This window comes from Mus caroli, unplaced genomic scaffold (assembly GCF_978045245.1).
Source record: "Mus caroli unplaced genomic scaffold, Mus_caroli_1 scaffold_5, whole genome shotgun sequence".
Classification (NCBI taxonomy): Eukaryota; Metazoa; Chordata; class Mammalia; order Rodentia; family Muridae; genus Mus; species Mus caroli.
In genome coordinates, this window is record NW_028227260.1 from 82,079,663 (window position 1) to 82,107,183 (window position 27,521).

The window sequence follows — 27,521 nt, forward strand, 5'->3', positions numbered from 1 at the left end:
TAATCTTAGAGTCTTTGTTCTTTCCACAGCATACAAAGGAGATTAAGAGGTCTAATGAAGGGGTATAGAAATCATTAACCTTTTGTCTACTCAAGATAGCTTTGTGGTTTTCTTGCTTAACCTACTGGCTTCCAAGTCTTGACTCCTGCCCATTGTCATCTTCTGTCTTACCTGTTGTTTTAATGTTCAGAAAACCTGTATATAAGAAACAAATGAATGGCTGTATATTTTTCCAATGTCAGATTTTATTGAATAACAAAAATCTCACAAGTTGCAGTGGTTTTAATTGTAGTAAATTGTCAGACTGGCATCTGGCTGAGGCTGATGCAGATTATTTGATATTCCAATCTTAATTACTAATATTAACTCTCATATTACATACACAGTATTATATATATATATATACATATGCATATGCATATGTGTGTGTTCATTTGTGTGGTTTAGTGAATGAACACTAGTTAAAGATATTATAAAATAATTTAAGTGATTTCAGAACTGAGTTGATTGAAATGTATATATAGTCTATATTGATAAAATAAAAAGCTCAAAGCTATCTTCATGGAAGAAACTAATGGTGAGACAATGGAAGAGTAAGGGTTGAGAACTAAGATGCAGAATTGAGAGCAGCTTCCAGGAAAAAGGCAAAAGCAAGTTGAGACAAGAAGAACAAGTCTAATTGGGTGAACAGGTAGAGGGGTAAGCTACATCAACAGCTGGGGATCCAACCAAGCTGAAGCACCAGAGACATGTCCTTGTCTTTCATACCACACATGCATACATACTCACACACACACACTGGATATCATATAAAAAAATTAGTGATGGAGTTGTGTCATTTTAATGTTAGGTGCCTGCCACTTTATGGGGTCTAGATAAGAGAATTACACCTTTTTCAGTTTGCTGCGTTTGATAAGTTTGGAGGCAGGGTTTTCCTGAAATGATTTTGATATGCTCATGTATCTCTCCAGTCATAATTTATACTGTAGAGTATAACATTATAGGATGGGACTCTTTTTACTCCAAGGAATGTCATTTATTAGTTTGTGATTTATGTGTGGTCTTAGAGACATGGTGCTCTTTATCTGTTTACCCAGGAGTGCAAACATTTTCCATCATCAAAATGCAGTTGTTTATTAACCTGGTTTCTCAGGATGAGGCACAGCTGAAAAGCCACTGTTTAATGCAGTACGTAGTAGTAACTCAGACTATGGCACTGACTGACAACGATGCTTATCTTTTCCTAAGGAGGCTCAAAGGATGGTCTGTTCACCCAAGATGGACAACAAAGGCAGACTTAAGTAAGATATTATCAAAATCCAATTTAGTGGTACAAATAGTTTATTTAGCATTCCTACAAATCATGAACAATGGGTTACTTACAGTAGAGTGAGTAACTCCAAAACAGCCTATATTCCCATTCCATTATGGTTAATGACTTCCTAAAAACTAAATCATAAGCCCAACTTTCAATTAACCTTTTCTTCTCACATAATATGACATCTTCCAAGACAACTTGCTCCTAGGGATGGAGTAATAGATAGTTGGAATAACAGGTAAGACTCTCATGACCCCATCTAAGGAGTATCAGTAACTGTCATTGCCTGGTTAGCCTGCATTGTTTGGCTCTAGTTACCAGAGTAAGATGACATCTTGTTAGAAGTTATAAACTTTTAAGATAACACTATCTTATGGTATATTTTTATACAAGTAGAAAACTACTTCTCTGTCAAATATATTAAATAGTATATGGTAGATTGAGAAAGTGCCACAGATTCAGATACTATCGCAAATTCCTGTTGAATCTCCTAGTCCAATCTTATTATAAGAGGTTAAACTTTAAAGCAAGTACAAATATTATTTGTCAATATTTGATAAGTAAACTAGTATTCTCCCTAAAGTAACAGACCACTCATTAAATTCATAAATGCAATGAGCAGTGGTAGGACACTTTGTTTAATTTTTTTCTATATTTAGGAGAAAATGTTACTTTTGAGGAATTGCCCTACCCTGTGATATTGTTCACAGTATGCTTCTATTATTACTGTGTAACTATTACAAACCTATTTTAAAATAATTTGGCCTATGTTCATAAAAGTTGAAGATCAGTAGAAAGCAAGGTTATTAAGGTTCATTCTCTTTCTTAGAGCAATGTTTCTAGAATGCTTACCTTTCAAAGAGGACCCATGATAATGAAATGTTCAAATTCTATGTCATGATCAAGTTCTACATTCACTAAAATGCTCTGATTATGGGGCTGGAGAAATGGCTCTGCTATTAAAGAGGACTTGGTTTTGATACCCAACACCCACAGAGTACCTCACAGTAGTCTGAAACTCCTATTCCAATGGATCTGATACCCACCCAATAAAAAGGAAACAAAAATATGTTTTAAAACATATTCTGGGGTGGTGGTGGTGGTGTACTCATTTAATCCCAGCACTCACTTGGGAGGCAGAGGCAGGCAGATCTCTGTGAGTTGGAGACTAGCCTGCTGGTCTACAAGGTGAGTTCCAGGAAACCCAGAGCTATATAGAGAATCTCTCTCTCTCTCTCTCTCTCTCTCTCTCTCGCTCGCTCGCTCGCTCTCTCTCTCTCTCTCTCTCTCTCTCTCTCTGTGTGTGTGTGTGTGTGTGTGTGCATGTGTGTATTGCAATTATTTTGACCCAAAATAGACAAAATCTTGCATCTTAATATTTTTAATAAAGAAGAACAAATTTTCTTTTTTATATTTGCATAATTATTTTAATGGAAAACTTGTGATAATATTGAAGATTATCTCTCACACCAAATTTCTTTATATTGCTAAAGATACCACATATTTGAGTCACAAAATGTGGAAAAATTTAAGAGGATAATGACCTGTATACTACAGCTCTACTGGCTTCCTATACTAACTTCCATAGTGTAAAACGTTGTTGTGCATACTATTTTTGTTTTTTTTGGTTACAAATTTTTTTTTTATTCTTTAAACTTTCTTTACAGTCCAGACTTTATTAGGCCTTCCAACTCTTCCATGTCCCACACCTCTCCCGCCCCCTGTCTCCAAGAGGATATCCCCACCACCACCCCATCCCACCAAACCTCCACACTCCCTAAGGCCCCAAGACTCTAGAGGATGAAGTGCATCTTCATTGAGTTAGTTCAAACCTGGCAGTCCTCTGCTGTATATGTGTTGGGGGCCTCATATCTGCTAGTGTATGCTGCTTGGTTGGTGGTCCAGTGACTGAGATATCCTGGGGGTCCAGGTGAGTTGAGACTGCTGGTCCTCCTACAGGGTCACCCTTCTTCTTAGCTTCTTTCAGCTTTTCCCTAATTCAACCACAGGGGTCCCCAGCTTCTGCCCATTGGTTGGTTATAAGTATCTGCATCTGACTCTTTCTGCTGCTTTTTGGGTCTTTCAGAGGACAGTCATGATAGGCCCTTGTTTGTAAGGATACCACAACATCATACTCAAAGTTCTAGCTAGAGCAATAAGACAACAAAAGGAAATCAAGGGTATTCAATTAACAAAGAAGTCAAGGTATCACTATTTTCAGATAAAATAATAGTATACATAAGCGACCCCAAAAGTTCTACCAGAGAACTTCTACAGCTGATACACAACTTCAGCAAAGTGGCTGGATATAAAATTAACTCAAATAAATCAGTAGCCTTTTTTTTATACAAATGATAAACAGGCTGAGAGAGAAATTAGGGAAGCAACACCCTTCACAATAGTCACAAATAATATAAAATATCTTGGGGTAACTCTAACCAAACAAGTGAAAGATCTGTAAGACAAGAACTTCAAGCCTCTCAAGAAAGAAATCAAAGAATATCTCAGAAAATGGAGAGATCTTTCATCCTCATGGATTGGCAGGATTAACATAGTAAAAATGGCCAACCTACAAAAAGCAATCTAAAGATTCAACGCAATCCCCATCAAAATCCCAACACAATTCCCTAAAGTTATAGAAAGAGCAATTCTCAAATTCATCTAGAAAAGTAAAATACCCAGAATAGTGAAAACAATTCTTAACAATAAAAGAACCTCTGGGGTAATCACCATCCCTGTCCTCAATTTTCTTCTTAGTTCAAAACCTGCATAACATTTTCACACTTTGTCTAGTTCTAAACAATTTTACTAAATTTAAATTAAATTTTCAATCCCTGTTTCTAAACTTCATGAGCTTCTTCTATCAGTATTCTTCAAAGTACCAGAGACTCCAGCAAAATCAGGAAGGTTAAGAAAAACTACAAGGGACAACATACATTCTGAAAAGCTATTGCTAATCTGGCAAACATGTGACTAGTAAAACCAGAAGATTTATGTTTCTATCCTTACTTTTTTTTTCTCACTGACAAATTTTGGACATTCCTGGAAAAGTTTCTTACTATGTCCTTTCAGAGAAAACTGGTAGTTAGATGAAATAAGGTAACTCCATATCCTAAAACATGATGTGTTATTTTTGTGTGTATATATGTATTTCCAATCTTACATTTACATTTTACTGTCTTATAAGGATTGAATTTATGCTGAGAGGTCCAGCCAACAAAAGTTTACTTAAATTTGTCAATGAAAGTAAGCAAAGGAGGCTATATCCATATATAATCATACACTGAGGTGGCACATGTCCTACTTTAAAATAATCCTTAGCCAGATCCATTGAATATATATTGTCAATCATTAAACACATAAATTTAAGCTAAACACTTTTTGTAAGTAAGTTTTTTTCTTTGCAAATAGGTTCTCTCACTATTAAAGTATAATTTATCAAGAATTTTTTCTTTAAAATAATTTTATAGTATTTCAACTGTTAAAAGGTTTTTTATTATTCTCAAATAATTAGTAATTGGGAGGAAATATTAAGGGAACCAGAGGAGTCAAGGTCACCAGAAGAAAACCTACAGAAACAACTAACTTGGGTCCATTAACCTAGAGGCTCACAGAGACTGAACTGCCAACCAGAGAGCATGCAGGGGCTGGATCTAGACTCTCTCTATATATGTAGCAGATGTACAGCTTTGTATTAATGTGGGACACATAACAGCAAGAGTAGGAGTCTGACTCTGAGTCTGTTGCCTGCTTTTGGATCCCTTTACCCTAACAAGGCTGCCTTGTCCAATCTCAATAAAAGAAGGTGAACCTAGTATTACTGCCACTTGATATGCTAAACCTGGTTGATATATATGGGAGTCCTCCCCTTTTCTAGGGAGAAGGGAAGGAACTGGGAGGAGAGGACAGGGGAAAGCTGTGATTAGGATGTAAAGAAAATGAATAACAGGCGATAAAAATATTTATAACAGTTATTTTTAAAGATTTGGAACATAGTATGGCTCTGTATTTGAAGGCTTATTTGATGGCTTAAGGAGAAACTTCTTGATTTTAGTTTATTGGGTGTGGGAAAGAGGCCTTTGCAGTGATTACTACTTTATGAGGTTTCAAGATAAGATAGTAGATTACTCACTCTTTATTTGACTTATTAACTAATTCATCCTACTTTTGTCTTTCATGTATCCACTTCATACTTAACAAACTTTACCTTTCTGCATGCTGAGCCTAGGAAGTGTTTTAGAGATGATTCCTGACTATGACCAACTCTGATAGCCCAGGCTGAGTCTTCAGATGCCTTTTGATTTCAGTCTGTGTCGTCAGTAGATTTCTGTCTCCCAGATAATTGTAATCTTTGTATAATTTGGGCTTGAAATGTAGGTAATAACACCATTTTTAATAAATAGTTATCAGACATTAGTTTTAATCTTAAAAAAATAAAACACCTGGAGGAGGAGTTCCTAAAAGTTCTAAGCTATTTGGCAACAAAAGTCAAAATATACATCCTACCACTCATAGCAACCCTACTTGAAAACATAGGGACACAAAAGTTAGTAGAAATACAGGACTTTATGAGTATAAAAAACCTCAAGAAATGTAACATTCTGCAGAAATATAGCTATAAATAAACCAACTCAGTATAATCTGGAAGGTCACTAAATTGCACTATGTTATGCTATGGAACTATAATGTTTTATGATGTTATCCCATGAAAAGCAGATAATTTTAAATGTATTGATTCTTATTGATAGCATGATGCCATTCATCTGATCTATAATTTACTTTCAATAACATTTCAAAAAATGTGTTTATTAATTTTTATGAAATCCATTTATATATCAATAGAAAAATAATATACTATAATAATTTTTGCATACTTCCCCATTGCTACAGAAGATGGAGAACATATAATTGCTACAGAAGATTAGAGAACATATAATTTTTTTGGAATTATTCATTGTGCCAGAAAGCTGATTAGTAACCATCAGGATTTGCTTTGTGTGTGTGTATGTGTGTGTGTGTGTGTGTGTTTTCTATTTTCCTGTCAACAGAAGTGAAAACAGTAATTGGCATGCTCACCTTCTTGATTATAGCTGTTATATCAATCAGCATCCTTTTTCTAGGTTTTATCATAATTTCACTAGCCATGCATTGTTTTCTTTTTCTCACAATTTTAAACTTTATCTCTGAGTACACACATCAATTTACTTTAAATGCTTAAAATCAGATATGCAATCAGTTAGAATTCATCCTAACTGCATTCATGGAAAATCTGCACTGAGATTTTTAAGAGTTTTAAGAATGAAGGTTAAAACATTGAAACAATTTATTTACTCTACATCTACCCATGATGTCTGCTATTTAACCTCTATGCCTCTCTCTCTCTCTCTCTCTCTCTCTCCCATATTTTCTGTTCATTGGCCAAAATTGGGGTTTAGCAAATATTTGAATGAACTGTGAGATTTGCCATGCATCTGGGTTAGTCTAGCAGGGACATACACAATAGAAGCTAGACTTTAAGATAGAAATATATATGTGAAAAATAGAGAATAACAAATAAATGTGAAATCAGCCTTGAATAAGAAACTGAAAAGGATAAATTTCTCAGTTTTAAGGGACCAAAATGACTTACCCATATGTAACTCATTTTTGAAATAGAAAATAGTGATAAATAATGAAATTGGTTTCCATAGGTAAGGTGACTGAATTCATTTTTTAAAAAAATTATTTCTTCAACACGGGAACTATGGCTCAGTACTGAAGAGCACTCACTGTGCAAGTGTGAGGAATGGAGTTCAGGTCCCAGCACCCACATAAACTCTGGCTGTGGTCCCACATATATTGTAATCCAGCCACTGAGAGGGACAGAGAAAGGAAGAATGATGAGCTTTGTTGGCTGCTAGGATCACAGAAACAAACAAACAAACAAACAAACAAACAAAAAACCTGGAGCTCCAGATTCATGAAGATACCCTGTCTCAAAGGGAACAAGAAGTGGATGACAGAAGAGGACACCCAACACTTCTCCAGCATCCATGCGCATAGGCATACTATTGACACAACATGTATACATACACCCATAGACACAGAAGTATCCTTTTATATCTAATCCTTATAAACATAACTTTAGTATATGTTTTTAACTTTAGTGTATCTTTTATATCATTAGATGACATGGTAGTCACATATTTGCTCAGGCTCATAATTGGAGAATATTTGTTGACTCATGGACATCCATTTGCGTCACATATTTTATGTATCTGAAAATTTTCTATTGAAATCTACCAAATAAGTACTTAAAGGGGAAAATACACCTTTCCATTTTTGCCACCACTGTCATTGCTCTTTTGTTTGTTTGTTTGTTTTTTGTTTTTAGAGACAGGGTTTCTCTGTGTAGCCCTGGCTGTCCTGGAACTCACTTTGTAGACCAGGCTGGCATTGAACTCAGAAATCTGCCTGCCTCTGCCTCCTGAGTGCTGGGATTAAAGGCTTGCACCACCATACCTGACTCTGTCACTGCTCTTTTAGACTGCTTATACATCCTGCTGCTTGCCTGGCTGCCTGACTCCCTGCTTGGCTCTCTGATTTTCATTTACCTCAATCCTGCTAGACTCAAACATCAAGATGCCAGAGCTTTGGTACTTCAGTGCCAACAGAGGCACTCACCTTCACAAAACCCTCAAAACCATTCCTACAATGTTTAGAATAAAAATCAAATCCTTCTTGTTTTTTTTTTTCTTTAAAAGCCCTGCCTGTATTGGTTCATGACTACCTCTAATAATCTTTAAAAATCTGTTCTTACTTGAATACGATTATGATTATCTTCTTTAACAGTCATCAAATTTGTCATGTGGATTCCTGTCTTGGTCTTAGCTTGCTCCTCCAGATATACAAAAAGTTCATTCTCTCCCTTCCCAGGCCTCTGTCTTAAATGATCTTTATTCAGAACACTCTTTTCTGATAGTTGTCCAAAATATCACCCATGTTACTTTCTATCTTTTTACCTGCATTGTTTTTATGATACTTGTTATCATCTTGATTGCACTGGCTATGTATTGGTGTTTATTTTATACATTTGATTTTACAAATATTTGTTCCCTGAAAGCAGGAATCTTGTCTGTCTCTGCCCTAGTAAATAGAGCAAAGAAGAGGTGCTTAAGAAAGACTTACTGATTGAGTGAATGCATGCTGCTTTATTTTCATTATAAACAAACTTATCAAATTCAATGTAACAATTAAAATCTAGTTGATAAGATAGATTCCTTGGTTTTAATTAACACGTATATTTTGGGTAAATACATTATTAATGTTATTTGACATAACTCTTATTACAATGTTGCTATATAGGTGTTGTTTGTGTACTCTGTTCTCCCTGGACTTTTATATTCAATAGCTTTTCTGTTCTTTTATCCTTGAGGCTTCTGAAGCTCCATAGCTACTGTGAGTCACCACCATTATCAATTTAACAAAAAGGAGAGATTATACCAAATTCAGAATATTAAGGTTAAATGACAAAATGCTGTCTCTCTTCTACATGCATTTCTCATGTACTATGTTGATGTCCTCTTGTGTCCATCCATTTCCTTTCCACTCAACAGATTCCTTGCAATCTATGTTCCACCATTAGAAATGATAATTTAACTAATCCAGGCCATGGAAAACAGAGTTGAAATCCTACCTGATTCATTAAGACCTCAAGCTCTATAGATGACCCATTTTTTCTTATTTGCTAGGAAAAGTAAAGCAGCTATTTGTCAATTCTTTTAGGTTTAAAATAATTCATTCAAAAATGACCCACTGTAAAATGTGGTCAGTGTAATTGTCTCAGATGTATTTACCTATCTATGAATAATTTTGTTACCAGTTTTAGATGATGAACCTAAAATGAATCTATAGAGAAATTATCCAAATAACAGACTTAACACAGTGTACCAAAAATATATTCTCATTTATAAGCATCCTTATGGATAACTCTAAACCTAGCTCTCTCTCTCTCTCTCTCTCTCTCTCTCTCTCTCTCTCTCTCTCTCTCTCTCTCTCTCTCTCTTTCTGTGTGTGTGTGTGTGTGTGTGTGTGCATGCATGGGTGTACGCACATATGCATATGTGCACATGAATGTGCCAATAGGTGTGCATGTAGAGGCCAGAGATGAAGATGAAGATTGAGTATCTTTCTTGCTCACTTTATACATTATTTTTTTGAGGCAGGTCTCTTATTGGACCTGGAGCTCAATTCATGATTGTTTTGGTTGTACAGTAAGCTCCAGGGATCTTCCTGTCCCAGCTTTCCCATCACTGGTTTGGCAAGCACATTCTTTGCCCCCAGTTTTTTACATAGGGGCTAGCGATCCAAACTGGGGTACTTATACTTAGGCAGCTAGCACTTTCCCAACTGAATTGTCTCCCCTCATCTCTTTTATTTCAAATTTAGTACTTATTATTTTAATCAACTGATAGAAATACTCATCAAATTGAATTATGGATAAGAATACATGGGTTGTAGTAACTCCAATTTTTGAAATTAATAGTTTAAAATTGAGTCATTTTATAATCATAGGACATTGTGAAACATATTTAATGCTATTCAGAATTTGTTTGTTGATTGAATTCTTAAAGATAAATCATTTACCCCGTCCTGAAAAATACTGTGTGAAGTATGACTAATTTTTAGTTCAGAGTCTAAAGTACTTTGTACCCTTAGTTAGATATTAACTTATCATTTCACAAATAATATAATTCTAAGTGCTATTGTTCCAAACATAAATAAGTACCTTTACAACTTACTTATTTTGTATAGACTCTACATAGTTATTTAATATATTGTTATTGTATTTTCACATAAACCAATGTATGATGTTTATTCATGTCATACTTCACATATAAGATGACTGCATTCACAATATGTTTATTTATCCAACTTATCAAAGCAATAAGCAGAATTAGGAATTTTTAAGTGTATGATTTTCCCTACTCTACCAACATACTTCTAGGTAACAAAGTAGAAAAGGAACTAACTAAAATGCATTATAGAAGTTATTTAGGATTATTATGTCATAGGATTAGCGTAGGATACAAGAATCATTAAGTATTCTTGGTACTATTTTAGAGACTATAGATGCAATTATTACACAGAGAAAAGGGTGTTTATGCTAGATAATTTGCATTTCCATCTTCTGTAAGAACTGCAGAAAGAACCAAGATTCCTGGATATGCTACTCTGGTTTTTGGCTTCTATATGTAAGGAGAAAGAATTCAAGTTTTCACTGCCCTATAACTCAAATGCAGAAGAAGTGAACAAATCAGAAAGTCCTGAATTGCTAAGCATTGTAACCCAATTCTTTAATCCCAGTCTGATCTATGAAGTAAGTTTCAAGACAACCAGGACTGTTGCACAGATAAACCTTATCCTGAAGAAAAGAAGAAGAAAAACACTGAATAAAGGAATAATTACACAGATAAGCACCTTATTCTCTACACATTATTTTAGTTATTGACTTTTAAATGTTTCTCTAACTGATGTGCAACAAGCAAATGGAATTACTTTAAATTCTACATTTTCACAAACCATTTTGTTAACTGAGACACATTACTGCAAGAGGTCTATTATCATTTTAATGGCTATATTAGCTTTATTGTACTTGATACAATATTCTAAAGAATAAAATGAATGCCTGAAAATAATTTTGTTGGAGGATACAAAGTTCTATATAATGCAAAGCTCATGAAAGAAACAGTTCTATTATAATTGTGCTTTGGATAGATAAAACATGATTATGACTTAAAATCACATTGTGTTTCATATCACTACTGTTGGATTTGGTCTTGTTTTCCCGTGACTTCAGTTCCTGAGTGAGTTTTACATGTTTTTATATATGTAAGAAAAAGTATTCCCCAGATTTGTTATTTTCTTGACAGTAAAAAATGACTGCTGTTTTTCCTTGTAATTGTTTCAGAGCTAGATCAAATTCTAGCTTTGCAAATACAGAGAATAAATGCTTCTCTAGGAGTTTATTTTTGCTGGCCATTAGAACTCCTGCCGTTTTCCAACTTCTGTCATTTGTCAATTCAATTAAACTAAGCTGATATGCATTAAGCATCATAATGTGCCAAAAACATTCAAATAATGTGCCAGTGAGTGAATGTTCTTCATTTGCAAAAATGAATTTTGTAAGACTCAAAATACTGGGAAATTGAGATTCATCCTAACCTTAGTGATCACCTCCTAGTCACAGTCTTTTTGCTATTGGGTCAGATCAGCTGCTTAACTGTTGTGCTATCTGGAAACTTTGATTCACTTTTACCAAAGAAAGGTAAATCAGAAGAGAAATGTTTCAAACTGATATCCGTCATAACACCAAAATGTGACAATTTTAGATTATAACAGATTGCACTGCAACAGCTCGCTGCTCTGTGTTGTGATGATTTAATTGCAAGTTTTCACTGTTTAGCAGATTGCACACACCTTGAGGGGAGACTGCCTGACAGACTTTTCAAAGGGCACATAAAAAAAGTGTTGAGTGGAAAGGATCTGCTGAAATTCTACTTTGAGATTGTTTTATTTTCATTGTCAAAGCATTGGGCCTCTTTGCATGTCAGATTCTTGGACTTCAGAACAAGGAAGTTGAATTAGTCTCAAGATGTTTTATTACTAAACTGCAGATCAATGTGACATACAGTGAATTCTGTAAAATTCCAAACAATGACAGTGTTTGACAAGTTACTAATCACACACACACACACACACACACACACACACACACACACACACACACACACACATACATGTATTTCAAATCAAAATCTTGGAATGACAGGATGGCTATGATTAAAACAAAAAACATATATTCACCAGACTGTTGATAAGACAAACCTTTATACTCTGTTGATAAGGGCATAAATTAGTGTAGACATTATAAAATAACAATTTGGAGGTTGCTTAAAGAACTGAAAATACAGCTGCCATTTTCTCCAGCTACATTGGGTGTGACATACACTTGTTTTTATTATGGCATTATTATTCACAATATGCACAATATAAAATCGAACTTGCTGCTCATTAATAGAAAAATGTTTAAAGAAAATATGATAGAAGCACAATGGATTAAAAAAACATAAAATAATGTCACTTTCAAGAAAATACATGGATCTGGAAAATATATTAGGTGAGAGTATCCAGCTACAGGGGAAAGTCATATATTATATCAAACAAACAAACAGAAAGAACTGAATAACATTGCCAGAAATTAAAAGGCAACCATTTAGAGAAAGGGAAGAAGGTACAGGGAACGAGGAGAGAAAGTGCCACAGCCAAATATATTACTTTGTAAAATTAATGTAACTAAAGCATTATAGCAAAACCCAAGAGTAAATTACTGATAAATGAAAACTAACCTACATGTGATGGTGATCACATGAAATCACAATACAAAACTCCTGCTCTGTATAGTAAGATGACCCTATGTAAATCAATGGAGTTAAATTTACTTTAACAGTATAAATACTTAATAAACAGAATTCTCTGGCTCCAGTATCTTTTTATTCTGAGTTATGGTTGAAAGGGTTCTGTCAAGTTGGACTTTGTCACTCCCCCAAATACAAAAAGTCAAGATTGTAACATTATGTCCAAGAGGCAGGTAGGCTAAGGGAGAGAACCACAAAACAGCTTTCTATTTCTGAGCACATGTGATCCATGTGAATATTGTTTTCTTTCTCTTCGGATCTTCGCGTCTTACAGCAGACTAGTGTGGGATGTGTTTGTACAAGGAACATTTTTCTTCATTGCTTTTCAAACTCTCAAATTATCTACTGCTAACTACAGTCGTGAGACCTTTTAATAGAGTGAACTTACTGAACAAACCAACTATTTTAATATTTATACAGAATATACTTATTTGGGTAAATCATCATATGGTGCTAAAGATCACTGAAAACCTGTCTCGGAAAGCAGGGTTGCCTCCCTACCACATCGATCCCAAGCATGTTTGTCTCATTGTGTCCTCCATGACCCTTGTCTAGGTATGTCCTATCTTCTCACCCCCAACCTAGCAACAGAGAGTGCAAAACAGCCCCACAAGCAAAGTAAGTGTGTCCTCGTGAATACCTAGAAGGTAAACAAATTTCAACAGATGTTACTATATTATTTCATCATATAAAAGTACCTGCAATGGGAAAGAAAACCCAGAGGTTCAGCCATGGGTGATCTACCATGGGGAACTGAGGCATGCAGAGAAAGTTCTATTGGGAACTTCATCTTGTCTCAGCTTCTTAGCTGCGTTCAGTTGGATTTTGTGAACACCAAATAGATAATGTCATCTTTATCTGTCTTCTCTTATTCAGAAACCTCATATGAGGGAGCATTCTGCTCTGCCCAGGGTTCTATTGGGAACACCAGCTAGCTGCCTTAAAAGGGGCTTCTTACGTGAAATTTTGATAAAGAAGTTTTGGCAATTATTTGTTCTTTTAGTTGAAAGTCTCACCTGAAAGGGATCTTCTGTGTTGGGAACTCGAGCTAGTATAATAATGGGGCTTCATCACTTAGTTCTACAGGATGTTTTGAATACCCAACATGATGATGTTTCTATCATATATTCTATCATATATATATATATATATATATATACATATTTTATTGGTTTTAATTATGTGAGACATTCTGTACATGAGTACAGATGTCCAAGGAAGCTGGAGGCCTCAGATTAATTGGAGCTAGAGTACAGATTATTGTAAACCACTTAAAGTTTGGGTTCACTGAAAGAGGAGTAATCATTTCTCCAGCACCCTATCTGATGATATATCTTTATGTTTATCTACCTATCTTTTCTATTCTCTTACTTTGTCTTACTGATACTTAATAAGTTCCCTCATTCAAATCTAATAGAATAGCTACCATATTTCATTTTCTGGACCATATATATTGCATAGTTGTGTTTTCTTTTAAGTTCACTGTAAATATTCGATAGATGAGTCTAAGAAATGAGATTAGTTCATTGACATATTTTGCCAATACTGAGTGAATAAACTGATTATTTTGGTGGCAAGAAGAATATGGTAAGATAATTTTAGGCAGGAAATAAAAGTATTTAAATTTTACCACAGAAATATCACTTCTTTGGGAATTTTTAAAGTGACTTCATTCATTCTATTATCCATGTTTTCTTTATTTCCAAAACCAATATAGTAATAAGGATGAATAAATACTGTGCTCAATTAGTTATGAAGAATAAGAATCAAAATCATGTATGAAGCTATTTTTCCCAAATAAATACTCTGAAAACATCTCTGTTTTCTGAGTTGGTATGTATCATTTGTTTGCAGTAACTGTTTTCTGTTAAAGAGACATGGAGGCAAGCTGCCACAGCAGCCTGAATTCTTAAATCATCTGGTAATAAGTACATGTAGACAAGTCCTAGCTGTTCTATCTAGATCAGCCTTCCAGTTAACAACCAAGCTGGCATGTTTTCCTGGCTAAGAAGAAATAAAGTCCTTGAAGCAAAAACGTTTATTTCAGCAACCCTTAATTGATCATTTCTATACTTGTTACTGAGTAGAAGTTGTAGGGACAGGTTTCAAGGGACCTGGCCCATTCAGTCAGAAATGTAGGGAGAAAGACTTCATGAAGAACTGACTATGCGCCTAAGGTCTAGAGAATCTACTTTAGCTAGAGTTGAAGTGTCCAGTAGGAAACATCTCTGTAGCATTTTCACAGCAAAGTGATTTATTGGCTGATAAATGTAATTGACAAGAGCACAGAAAGAAAATATGCATAAACTTAAACTCAAAGAGAGTATAACATGTAAATTAGCAGCAAATGCCACAAAATGTAACAGCTAATAATAGTAAAGGGTTTAGTCTAAGAAGAAAATATGACTTAAAAATATTTGCTTTGTATGGGAGTGCATTTTTATACTTACACAAATTTAATGCCACATTGCTTCCTCATGTAGAGAACATACATGTATAAGATCATTACTAAGTTATGGATTTTGAAGCAAAGTAATTACCATATGAAAAATAGAAATGGTATTAACAAGAATTATATCATTCAATGCCAAAATGATAACATTTTACATATATTCCATTTATCTTTTACAAAGTACAAATGATAAAACACTCTTTCCAAACAAAAAGAAAAGTACAAATATAGGAACTGTGGTCATAAGTTCTAATGGACTGACTAATCCTGATTCTGTAACTCACAGTGCCATGGGAGTATCAATCTGGATGTATTATGTATCTTGTAAAATATAATATCCTTCAATTTGCTTGAACTTACTGCATAGAAGATGAAACTCATTACTTTGAAAAATGTTTGGGAAAATTAACTGTGTTCTTGCTTTCATACATGCATCATAACTGTAAGTCTTTTTATTATTGTTGTTGTTTTTCAGCTCCTCTGACTGATAAGCCACCTAAGCTTTTGTATCCCATGGAAAGTAAACTGACAATTCAGGAGACTCAACTAGGTGAGTAATTTCTCAATTCTACTTAATACGCCTTTCTCCAGTAGATTTCAATAGCTAAATAATCCTAAATGATAGATAGGCATGTTATACTGTAAACTGTAAACATTGTTCCCTACACTACCTTCTTTGGAACCAAACGATGCATATAATATTGAACAATTGTTGGTAAGGAGATAAGCTTCTTAAGATTTTAATGATATTGTTATAGCATATTATGCCCTCAAACTGTAATGTTTGAATTGATTTTAAAATAGTATGGAACTGTTTGACATATAATACTCCCTAATACATTAAAATACAATTTTGGAGATTGAGAAAAAGGTGAAAGTTCATCAAAATAAATGTCAGTATTATAAGAAAAAAAAGTTGAAATTTAATCTAGGTAAGAGATGTACCTTTGTGATAGAGTATTTGCTTAGCATTACAAGTCCTAAGGTTTTATTCCTAGTACTGCTTATTGATATTTTAGAAATATACTGCTGAATTCTCATGGGTGGTCATGTTTATATACACCTTGCAATAAGTTCTGCAAACATGTATTTCTTAGGAATTGAGCAAAACTTGAAAAAACTTGAATCAAAAAGAAATTAGTTCATAATAGTAGTTTGATATATGTAATGAGTATACCAAAATGAAAATAATATTATGCTAATTACATTTTTCATAATATAGTATCAAGATGTGAGCAAGTCATCTTTGATAAACTGATAGATATTAACATGAGATCATGAACACAATATATTTGCTATAAATATTAAATTCTATACTCATTGGAATTTTAATATGTTTATATTGAAGTAAGCATGAGATTTTTGTCTAATTTGGGTACATATAGTTATATCAAATCTCCTCTTAATCAAAATATATAAAATATATTATATTTTCTTACATATTAAATTTACTTCAAATGTTCTATGATGATAGAGAGATAGGTAGATGACAGGCATAAAACAAAGTTCTTTAGAAATGTATTTGCTTTTAGTGATTAAGTAAAATATTTTCAAACACATACTTCAATATGCATTCATTCTGATAAGGAACTTCCTACATTAATCATTCAAATATGAAAATGCATGTAATTTTAAAAACTAAAAAGAATCTATTTTCCATGTAGTTATTAATTCTTAAGTCTGAATTTAGAAAGAAGTGTGAATCAGTTTTCTAAACAAAGATTAAGAATGTAATGACTTTTACTTGTAACAACCACACTTTATGCTACACAAAGATATGATGATGGTTTGGGAACTATGGAATTTCTAATGCTAGAAATGATTATGCTTAGTAACTTAAAGGGCAAACATATGTAGGGTGCATACAGGTAAGGAAGTAAATATGTTCCTTTGATAGCAACTCTGAGCCTTCTGAACTAATGTTATGTACATACAAGACATATGGTTATTCTGAGATGGAAGACTATAGATAGCATTAGCATAATGTCACAAATAAAGCAAACAAATAAACAAAATTTGTATATAACAGTTTGTACGAGTTATTGTATATTTAGTTTATCATAATTTATTGCTATTTTAGAAATACACCTCATGAGTGAACATGCTTAAAGTTTTACTATCACATCTAGAAATGAATGTTTCTTGGGAGTTATATAAAATTCTTAGAACAAGAAAAAAGGGCTGATAGTAGCAGTTAGTTGTAGTAAATATAGCAAAATGAAATCTTAAGTCTCAAATTGTGTGTATTTGCTAGACAGAATCATTGAAAAAATTATGGTTGATGCTTGTATTTTGAGTTTTTTCTTTTCATTATCCATAATTTGGAATGAATCAAATTGGTCTTTACTTCTTACCTTTCACAAATGGAATAATTTGTTAAGCAGTTTTTTAATATTGCTTTTTCTTAAATGAACTTATAAAGATTAACCAAGCACATCAAACTGAGATGGAAAGGTCTTATGCAATGTGGAATGGTTTTCTATGCATTCATTTGAGGGAACATGGAAATACCTTTAACAAAGTACTAACTACTTTATAGGCACTAATTAAAGAAACGTGAGGTGTCTTTAACCACCAATTGAACTAAAGACCTCAATCTGAAATTTTGATTATTTTATTCAATATTTTGTAGTATTTTCTGATGCCTGTTTTCAGCACATAAGTCATTCATTAAATGGAGAAAAATAGAGAATCCTTGGTTCTTTGAGTAAGTTTATTTGAAAGAACTTTCTTCCTAGTACTGCTAATGGTTGAATAACATCCAAAAGGGATATGGGTGGCATCAAATGTCTCAAATATTAGCAATCTGAAGGTGGAAGTATAAGGAGTGTGGGTTCTAGGTGTGCCTGGGTTACCTAGTACTGCCTATATCATCTTTGGCTACTTAGTAAACCTCTGTCTGAAAGAAAAAAAAGTGAAATTGAGAAGTATTAATAAAGGATCCTAGACACCTAGGAATAAAATTTCTACTTTGACTTATCATTTGTGTAAAGATTTTATTTTTTCCCATTCTTCAATTAGAAAAAGCTATCAATTCCTACAGTCTGAATATATGGCATTCAGATCCTAAGAACTCAGCGAAGCATCACTGAGTGCTTTTAGGAGCTAAGTAAACTGTATTCGTGATGAGTCAATTTCTCTCTCTCTCTCTCTCTCTCTCTCTCTCTCTCTCTCTCTCTCTCTCTCTCTCTCTCTCTCAAAAGAAGTTCACATGTCTCCTAGAGAGTATGATTAGCCATGAGTTCAGGGTTTAGTCTCAAACTGTAAATTGAAATATGGCCTTTTCTTAGGTAAATTTTTAAAAGGCTAATAAAGCTGTGTGGCTACATGTTTGATCATCTAATTTTAATATTGTAGGTGAAGCCAATATATATCCAATCAGCTCTGGTAACTATAAATATTGAGGTTTTCCTGACAAGTAACAGTAAGCTTAATAAAAAGGATGGGCTAGGGATGTAGCTCTGTGTGGAACAGCACCTGTTCAGCAATCATAAGCATCTGGGTTGAAATCCTCAGCACCCACAGAAAAAGAGGGTGTGGTAACATCTGTGCAATGGGTAGGAGATAGAAACAGAAGGGTGTCACTGGGCCTTACTAGAGGACAGCTCAGCTCAGGTTCAGGAAGATAATCTGTCTCAGTGGAATAATTTAAAGAGTGATAAAACAGGATACTTGACATCCTTGACACAAAGTGAAATTTGCACTCCCCCCAACATGGACACACACACTAATAATAATAAGATGGCATCTAGCTATTTCATTCATAGGTTTTCCTCTCATCTCCACATCCACTTCTCATGCCCTCCTTTCCTTTCCGAAGTCCTCTGTGTCCTGCTCTAATTTCTTCATCTTCTCAAATAAGACATTTCTGGTATTGATCATTTAAACTGTTTCACTGCAGGAAACAGATGGCACTAAAACCCAAAGTACTTAGCAAAAATATAACGTATAAAGTAAATTCATATAAAATATGCAAAAGGGTAGGTTTGAATTGAATTGCAATAAATATGTGATGCCAGCCTGGAATTTCTATTTCAATTGGCATCTGTATAGACAACAGTAAACATATGGCCAGAGATTTTCATTTCAGGGGGAGGAGCAAAAGGCCTAGTGGACACACTGTTGAACAGAGAAGGTCAATCCAGGAAGTAAACCCAACTCAGGCTGTTACAGTCCATGGGATCAATAGGTACACTTGACTTGCTGAGTTTGAGCTCTGTTACTCAATGATCTGGCCTGCCTACATGGCCAATAACCCATTCTCTGAAGCTCCCAGAGTAAAATATAGCATATGCTATTGTTACCAGAGAGTCAGTGAAGAGAAACCCAACTTAGCTTTGACATAGTGTGCCACATTTTATTTATAACTCATATGTGACTGGTTTAGAAGGCCTCCACCTACAATAAAATGTGATGAAGAGCTTGAGCTAAAGAACCTTCCCAGTTATGCTCTAATTGATCTTCAATACCTTATTCTTATACATTAATTGTGTTTAAAAGAAAATACTTCTGCTTTTGAGTATGTAACAAGGATTTTCCAGATGTTGATACCTCAAGGAGAGCAATTGATACAAAAAGCTTAGATTTGTGTAAACTCTTCCTAAATGGACACACACACACATATTAAGTTTTCACACTACTACAAATTAATACTACTTTCTTTGTATTATACTGTGCAAAACTTTAAATTTTAGGGAAATTCAAGGAAAGTGGCTAAAATATCTGTAACAGATCCCAGTGAATAATTTTATAGGAAAAATTTCTTGTCATGGGATTCATATGTCAATTTACTGGGTTGATATAATTAATTATTGAAATATGCTTTGTTGCTATGATTTATATGTTATAAAAATGTTATTAAATATGTGGTATATTGAATATATTTATTACAGTACATATCTTAGTTTTAATTGAAATATAACACTATAGAAAATCATCTTATGGAGTGAAAAATTGATTGATTTTATAGATTTCTTAGGCCTGTAATGAAAAGCTGTTATTCTCTTGAAACAAAGCATCCATTTTTAAATGGTTACTACTTTACTGTAATTAACTGGATAAATTTTCTTTCATTTCTCAAGTTAGTAAATTTAATATTAATACCTCAGAATAAACAGTAACTTAGGCATTGCATTTGGTGCGCATATCTGAAAGTGGCTTAGTTGGAGTGTTTGTCTGTTTGTCTTTAAATACCATATTACTAGAGTGTGAAGTGACACCAGTATGACTTTCCTTCCCATAGATAGGAACACTGACTAAGTCTTTGCTTTTCTTTCTATACAGAAAAAACAATAACATCCAAATTCTCCATTTTTGTAAAAGTTACAATCTGTTTTTCCTACTTAAGAAAGACATAAACATTAGCATAACTGTACTTTCTCAAATAACATTTCTTAGACATAAGAGGAACAGTTTCACTTTAGTGGCTTTGGTTTTTTCTTAATCGTAGCTTCAACTGACCAGAACCACAGATTAATTCAAAATATCTAATAGTGTTTACTTCCACTGAAAACTTCACAAGCCAAGCTTCCATCATCTGCATTGCTCTCAACAGTCTTATCTTCCAAGCTCCCACAGAATAACTCCCCGACCAAAGTCCAAATGCCACCACTATCACCCCCAAACCACATGAGTGGGTCTGCAACAGCAATGCCTGATGATTGAGTCCACCTCTTAGTCTTAGTTAGGGTTCCTACTACTGTGATAAGACACCATGTCCTAAAGCATCGTGGGAAGTCAAAGGTTAGTTTATTCTCCTAAGTCTCAGGTCACACTCCACCACTGAGAGAAATCACAACAGAAATTCAGGGTAGGAACCTGGAGGCAGGAATTGATGCTTACTGGCTTGTTCCACATAGCTTGCTCTTCATGGCTTGCTCAACCTGCTTCACTGATAGCCCTTAGTACTATCACCTCACTGGTGTCACTGCCTATAGTGAGCTGGGGAACATCCTGGGAGGATTTGGTGGAGTGAGTGAGAGGTGGATATGATCAAGGTACATTGTATACATGTATGAATTTTTCAATAAATAAATAAGAATTTAAAAATATAGATACTTAATAGTATGTCTTTAAAATCATTGTGGGAATGTATTCAGATAGTGTAAAAAAGATTAGTCCATCTCCAGGTGTGTATTAAGCCATTAATAAGTGTTGACTTTTAAGAGTAGAAATATTTTCATGCAAGAGATAGTTTTGATGTGTTCTTTGAACACTAGTGTTTGTTCATGATTATCTACTTTCTACAATACTATGGCAACATACATGAGCTACATTGTAGGATGGATACTATTTTGGAAAATTAGGTTCTAACTCCCCTTAAAAAATACATGTATATAAACCTTTATATTTAAATATGCCTATATATTTAACTTTGATTTTATATTTCTTAATCATAATATCTGAATATATGTACATAATTATAAAACAATAACATGTTCCCTGGTCATGCTTTAAAAAACGTTTATTGGACACTGTGCCACAAAATGTTTATATATGAGCAACAAAAAGAAAATGAAGTATGTTTAAAATTATGATTCTAAAAGAATGGAATTCTAGTGTCTTTCATAAGACTAGAAACACAGAGACTAATTTTACAAAACAAAGCATCAAACCATTCTTCCAGTCAAGCTTCTCCTGGATGGTTTTGTACTAGCTACATTCATTTGATTGAAAAAAGAAAAAAAAAAAAAAACAGTTTTCCTGTGAGAAGCACCACTACCAGGAAGCTTTCTAGATCACTCCTAATTATTGAAGTTTACTAGAACAAAAGAGATAGTGAGTATCCTACATTAGCAAGAACTGCTCCTGAATTTGCAAAATGAATGCCAATTTATGAGAAATAAACCCATCGAAGGATATTATAGTGTAGAATGTTGAAAGAGGTTTCAGAACAAGAGCATGCCCCATGTGACTGATGTCCATTAAAAGGGAGACTATAAAAAGACTCACAGCATTTAGAGTTTGAATATAGAGAAAGATGTTCATCCATAGATTTCCTCTTGAATTTTGGCTAAATAAATGAGAACTCCTAAATTATATGCAGACTCTCCAAGAAAAAATAACTTGTGCATGAATGTCATTACAAAAATAAGATATCAGTATTTTATGGTATAATGTTAAGACACTTAGCATTCAAGTCAAAACTCACTCTACCAACTAAGTATGCTCCTACTGATCTGTGGTTAAATTGAACCATCATCATTTCAAAGAAGTGCTCCCTTCATTTTTGATTGATTTCTAATTAGTAGTGGCTTAATATGTCAGTTTTAAGAGTCTCTGTCCTCCAGTCTCTTTTAAGCAGCTAATGATCACTGAAAGATTTATATTCACAAGGAAAATATGCTATTTAAAGATACTCTATGGTGAATGGTTTTATATGAGAACCGTTTTGTAATTGAATAATCATGCTCATTACTTCTCTCTGTGGTAATGCAGATTTTTACACTATCATAAGATGGGGTTCATCAATTCGAAACTGCAAGTGCCATTGTCCTGGGCAAAGGACCATCCACCCATCATCACCAATAATTCCCTTTAGTCTGTCAGTAGAAAAATATGGAAACTTTCTTCTTCCTAATAGAGAGTAATTTGATTCATTAGTTTCATAACCAATGGTATTTTCTTCTAATCTAATTAATTGAACACTAATATTGTGGAGTATACTACTTAAATAATGACAACATCTCATGTTTAATGATGTCAAAATGCACTGTTTTCATGGGTTGTATGTTTTAAAGTCATCCTGCATGATTGCTTGCTTCCATTTTATTGAAATGCAAACCAACAGAAAGACTGTCCATAATGCAGTTTACCGTCCATAGTCTTAACCAGGTGAAAGTTCGGATTACTTTTTATTAGCATATATTATTATTAGCTGTCCCAAGTTAAGGGTTTCATTGGGATTTTTTTTATTTTTTTTATTAGGTATTTATTTCATTTACATTTCCAATGCTATCCCAAAAGTCCCCCACCCACTCCCCCACCCAACCACTCCCACTTCTTGGCCCTGGCATTCCCTTGTACTGAGGCAGATAAAGTTTGCAAAACCAAGGGCCTCTCTTTCCACTGATGGCCAACTAGGCCATCTTCTGCTACATATGCAGCTAGAGACACGAGCTCCAGCAGGTACTGGGTAGTTCATATTGTTGTTCATAGGGTTGCAGATCCCTTTAGCTCCTTGGGTACTTTCTCTAGCTCCTCCATTGGGGGCACTGTGATCCATCCAATAGCTGACTGTAGGCATCCACTTCTGTGTTTGCTAGGCCCCTGCATAGTCTCACAAGAGACAGCTATATCTGGGTCCTTTCAGCAAAATCTTGCTAGTGTATGCAATGGTGTCAGTGTTTGGAGGCTGATTATGGGATGGATCCCCGGATATGGCAGTCTCTAGAAGGTCCATCCTTTTGTCTCAGCTCTAAACTGTGTCTCTGTAACTCCTTCCATGGGTGTTTTGTTCCCAATTCTAAGAAGGGGCAAAGTGTCCACACTTTGGTCTTCTTTCTTCTTGAGTTTCAAATGCATATAATAATAGTTGTACATATTTATCCAATTTATTAGTCATTATTAAAAGAAAAATTATATTTTTACTTTTTACAAATTTATTTGTCTCTTTTCTTTATACCACTGTGGCAATTACCTCATTTTAACTTTTATTTTAAAGATAAACCTTTAGGTATTATGATTTAACTTATAGCTACATGAACAAAAAATAACTATCACGAATATTTTTAAACATATGCTCCTAAACACACCACATGGTTTTATATGTTGAGTAACCATAAGGTATTAAAATCTAAACCCTACAGCAATTTTTGATGTATAATAAGAAACTGAGGGGCTGATGTGATACTTAGAGGTTAAAAGCACTGACTGCTCTCCCAGAGGTACAATTCCCAGCACTAAAATGACAGCTCACAACTGTTTGTAACTCCCATTCCAGAGGATTTGATGCTCTCACACACACATACATGCAGGCAAAATACCAATGCACATAAAAACAAGATAAATAAAAGGAAGGAGAAAGAAAAGAAGGAAGGAAGGAAGGAAGGAAGGAAGGAAGGAAGGAAGGAAGGAAGGAAGGAAGGAAGGAAATAGAAACATTGTCTCAAAATGTTATTTTAAAAAAGAAATTGAATAACAAAAAAATTAAAGGTTAGTAGAGTTTTGATTTTTGAAATTCACCTGTTTTGAAATAAATCAGAATGTAACTCCACCTCCAGTTGGGAAGAAGAGAAAGCTGTGAAGTTGTTTAAGACTCTAAAGGAGTCAGTCACCCTCTTCCCCACCCTCTTCTGTCCAATTACCTCCTCAAACTCATAGAGAAATGAGTTTCTAGTTTAACAGAAGCAGAAGGCCTTCCTTGGACTTCCCTGCTATGAGTTATATTTACAGAAAGTTAGCAGCTCTTTGAATAGGAAGATACTAAGGGGAAGTGTGTGTGTGTGTGTGTGTGTGTGTGTGTGTGTGTGTGTGTGTGTGTGTGTGTGTGTAAAATAAATAACATATATACATATTCTATAAACATGTACATATGTTTACAATATATAGCATATATGTATATATAAATGACGTGTGTGTGTGTGTGTGTGTGTGTGTGTGTGTGTGTGTGTGTGTGTGTGTTTGGCTTTTTGAGACAGGGTTTCTTTGTTTAGTCCTGATTGTCCTGGAACTCACTCTGCAGACCAAGTTGAACTCAGAAATCTACATGCCTCTCCTTCCCAAGTTCTGGGATCAAAGGAGTATGTCACCACTGCCTGGCCAAGGAGATGAAGTATATTGTTCTTCAGGAAAAGATGAAAAAATAGAACTGAGCACATCAAGCCAACACCAAAAGCAGAGTACTTGCAGTCCCAGGCAATACTGTCATTATTGCTACCAATATTCAGTTAAAAAAAAAACTGTCTTGTGAAATAGCATAGGAGAAATTTAGAAAGTTTTATTTTCACTTCCTAAAAGAAAATAAAATGTCCCAATGTACATGCATTCTCAGATGAGAATGGCATTATTATTTTGGCAAATTTATGGCTTTTTAATTAATTGATTTCCTGAAATGCTTCCTGGAAAATTTATTATTTTGACCAAAATTATTTGAGCTAAAATTGTATTATTCCTAGGTACTCAAATTATTAGCCAAAGCTTGTTTATAAGTAGTATCAATACTATATTCAAATTTATCCACAACAAATTGTATTATTAAAGAGATATATATGAAAATATTATTTTATGTATGGCTCTTTGTAATGACAAAGACTGTCTTTACTAAGAATATTTTTCAATCCAAAGGAATTTCTTAAGAATTTTACCTACAGAATTGAAGTAATAGCCTTATATATTGAAAGATCAAATAAATAATAGTTTGATTAGAAGTATCATTGACATTTCAATTTGAGGTGAAGTTGTGTCATAGAGAATATCAATGATTAAGTTTAAAAGTCATGTTCAATCAAAAGCAATTCTTGCTACTGTTGATTTTAGGAAGAATGGAACAGAATTTTCTTTTTTGTTTTCTTTTTTTAATATTTTTTATTACGTATTTTCCTCAATTACATTTTCAATGCTATCCCAAAAGTCCCCCACACCCTCCCCCCCACTTCCCTACCCACCCATTTCCATTTTTTGGCCCTGGCGTTACCATGTACTGGGGCATATAAAGTTTACATGTCCAAGGCCTCTCTTTCTAGTGATGGCCAACTAGGCCATCTTTTGATACCTATGCAGCTAGAGTCAAGAGCTCCGGGGTACTGGTTAGTTCATAATGTTGTTGCACCTACAAGGTTGCAGATCTCTTTAGCTCCTTGGATACTTTCTCTAGCTCCTCCATTGGGGGCCCTGTGATCCATCCAATAGCTGACTGTGAGCATCCACTTATGTGTTTGCTAGGCCCCGGCCTAGTCTCACAAGAGACAGCTATATCAGGGTCCTTTCAGCAAACGCTTGCTAGTGTATGCAATGGTGTCATCGTTTGGAGGCTAATTATGGGATGGATCCCTGGATATGGCAATCTCTAGATGGTCCATCCTTTTGTCTTTTCTTTCTTTAAGTTGCTCTTTAGTATATAAAATAAAATAAAGGAATAAGTCAAATTATCAATAACCAAGAGAGAGAGAAGAATCAAAAGTTTATGCCTAAAAAAATATCTCTTTTAGGGAGAAGGTTAATTTTGAAATTTCTTTATTGGCTCAGTTTCAATAGTTAGCTATGCCTTTGCCTTTTTTCTTCTCTTTTCCATTCTCCTCTATTCCTACCCATCCCAACTTCCCTTCCCTTCTCTTCTACTGCACTCCCTTTCTCTTCTTTCCTTTCCCTTCTCTTTTTCTTTCCTTTTGTCCAGTACTGGGGTTTTCTAAGATAGGCTTGGTATTAGATTTCAGATACAAATGCTCGGAACTTAATTCCCTTCATTTTTCCCACACTGGAGTTCAAAGTTGGTTGGCTGCTTCGAGATGAACTAGAGGTGATAGGAATAAGTCATACCTTCCTACATTCTTCAATGGATTGTTTTTCACTTCATTATACTGAATGTACCTGCTGTGATCTCTCATTGTATTTATTTAGATCTCCTAAAGGCAGTTGTTTATGTAAACTTCAGTTTTGCAACTTGGTGTATCTAAGGGAAGAGGTAACAGGAAGATTTTACTCAGCTCCACTGGATGAATTAAATTTGAAGTGTGATAGGTTCTGATAGTTTATAGTCAGTGTCATGGTCATAAATGACAAATAATTTAAAAACCATGAGGGTTGCAGGCTATAAGGAAAATAAAAACAGGTCTATAATGTTGTCTTCTTTCCTTTCTGCAGAACTAGTTAGACATTTGAAGCATTCTGAGTGTGTTTTCTTTCCCAAATTATAAACCTTTTGTTTTTTCCACCAACGAATTCTGGTATTCCCTCCTTTTGTATGTACATATGCATGCACATAAATGTGTAAGGGTAGAAGCCAGAGCACAACTTGAGCTGTTATTATCACTATCCCAGTCACCATTTATTTGAAACAGGATGTATCACAAGCTGGGCATTAACCAAGTAGGAAAGGCTGGCTGATCTCTGAGCCCCAGATCTCTGCCTTGACTCTGTCTCCCAGAACTAAAATTAAAAAACACTGCCATGCTCATTTTTAAATGTATATTCTGGGAATTAAACTCATGCTTCCAAAGCATAAAGTTTATTCACAGATATCTCCCCAATTGCTCCCCTCCCTGTCCATTTTGGTCCATGTGTCTCAGATCCATACCTACACTCCTCAGATTACTCTGTCCAATGTAGTATGACATTTGTTAACTGTAAACACTGTAAA

At 34.4% G+C, this 27,521-nt stretch overlaps 1 protein-coding gene across 4 annotated transcripts in view; it reads left to right on the plus strand.

The window, feature by feature from the left end:
• Positions 1-27,521, plus strand: part of Il1rapl1 (interleukin 1 receptor accessory protein like 1) — a 1,382,089-nt gene that overhangs the window by 1,036,508 nt on the left and 318,060 nt on the right. For all 4 annotated transcript variants that reach the window (XM_021153186.3, XM_085838132.1, XM_085838131.1 and 1 more), the window contains one exon: positions 15,702-15,776. In XM_021153186.3, coding sequence (XP_021008845.1) covers positions 15,702-15,776 — 75 coding nt within the window. The remainder of the gene's footprint in view (positions 1-15,701; positions 15,777-27,521) is intronic.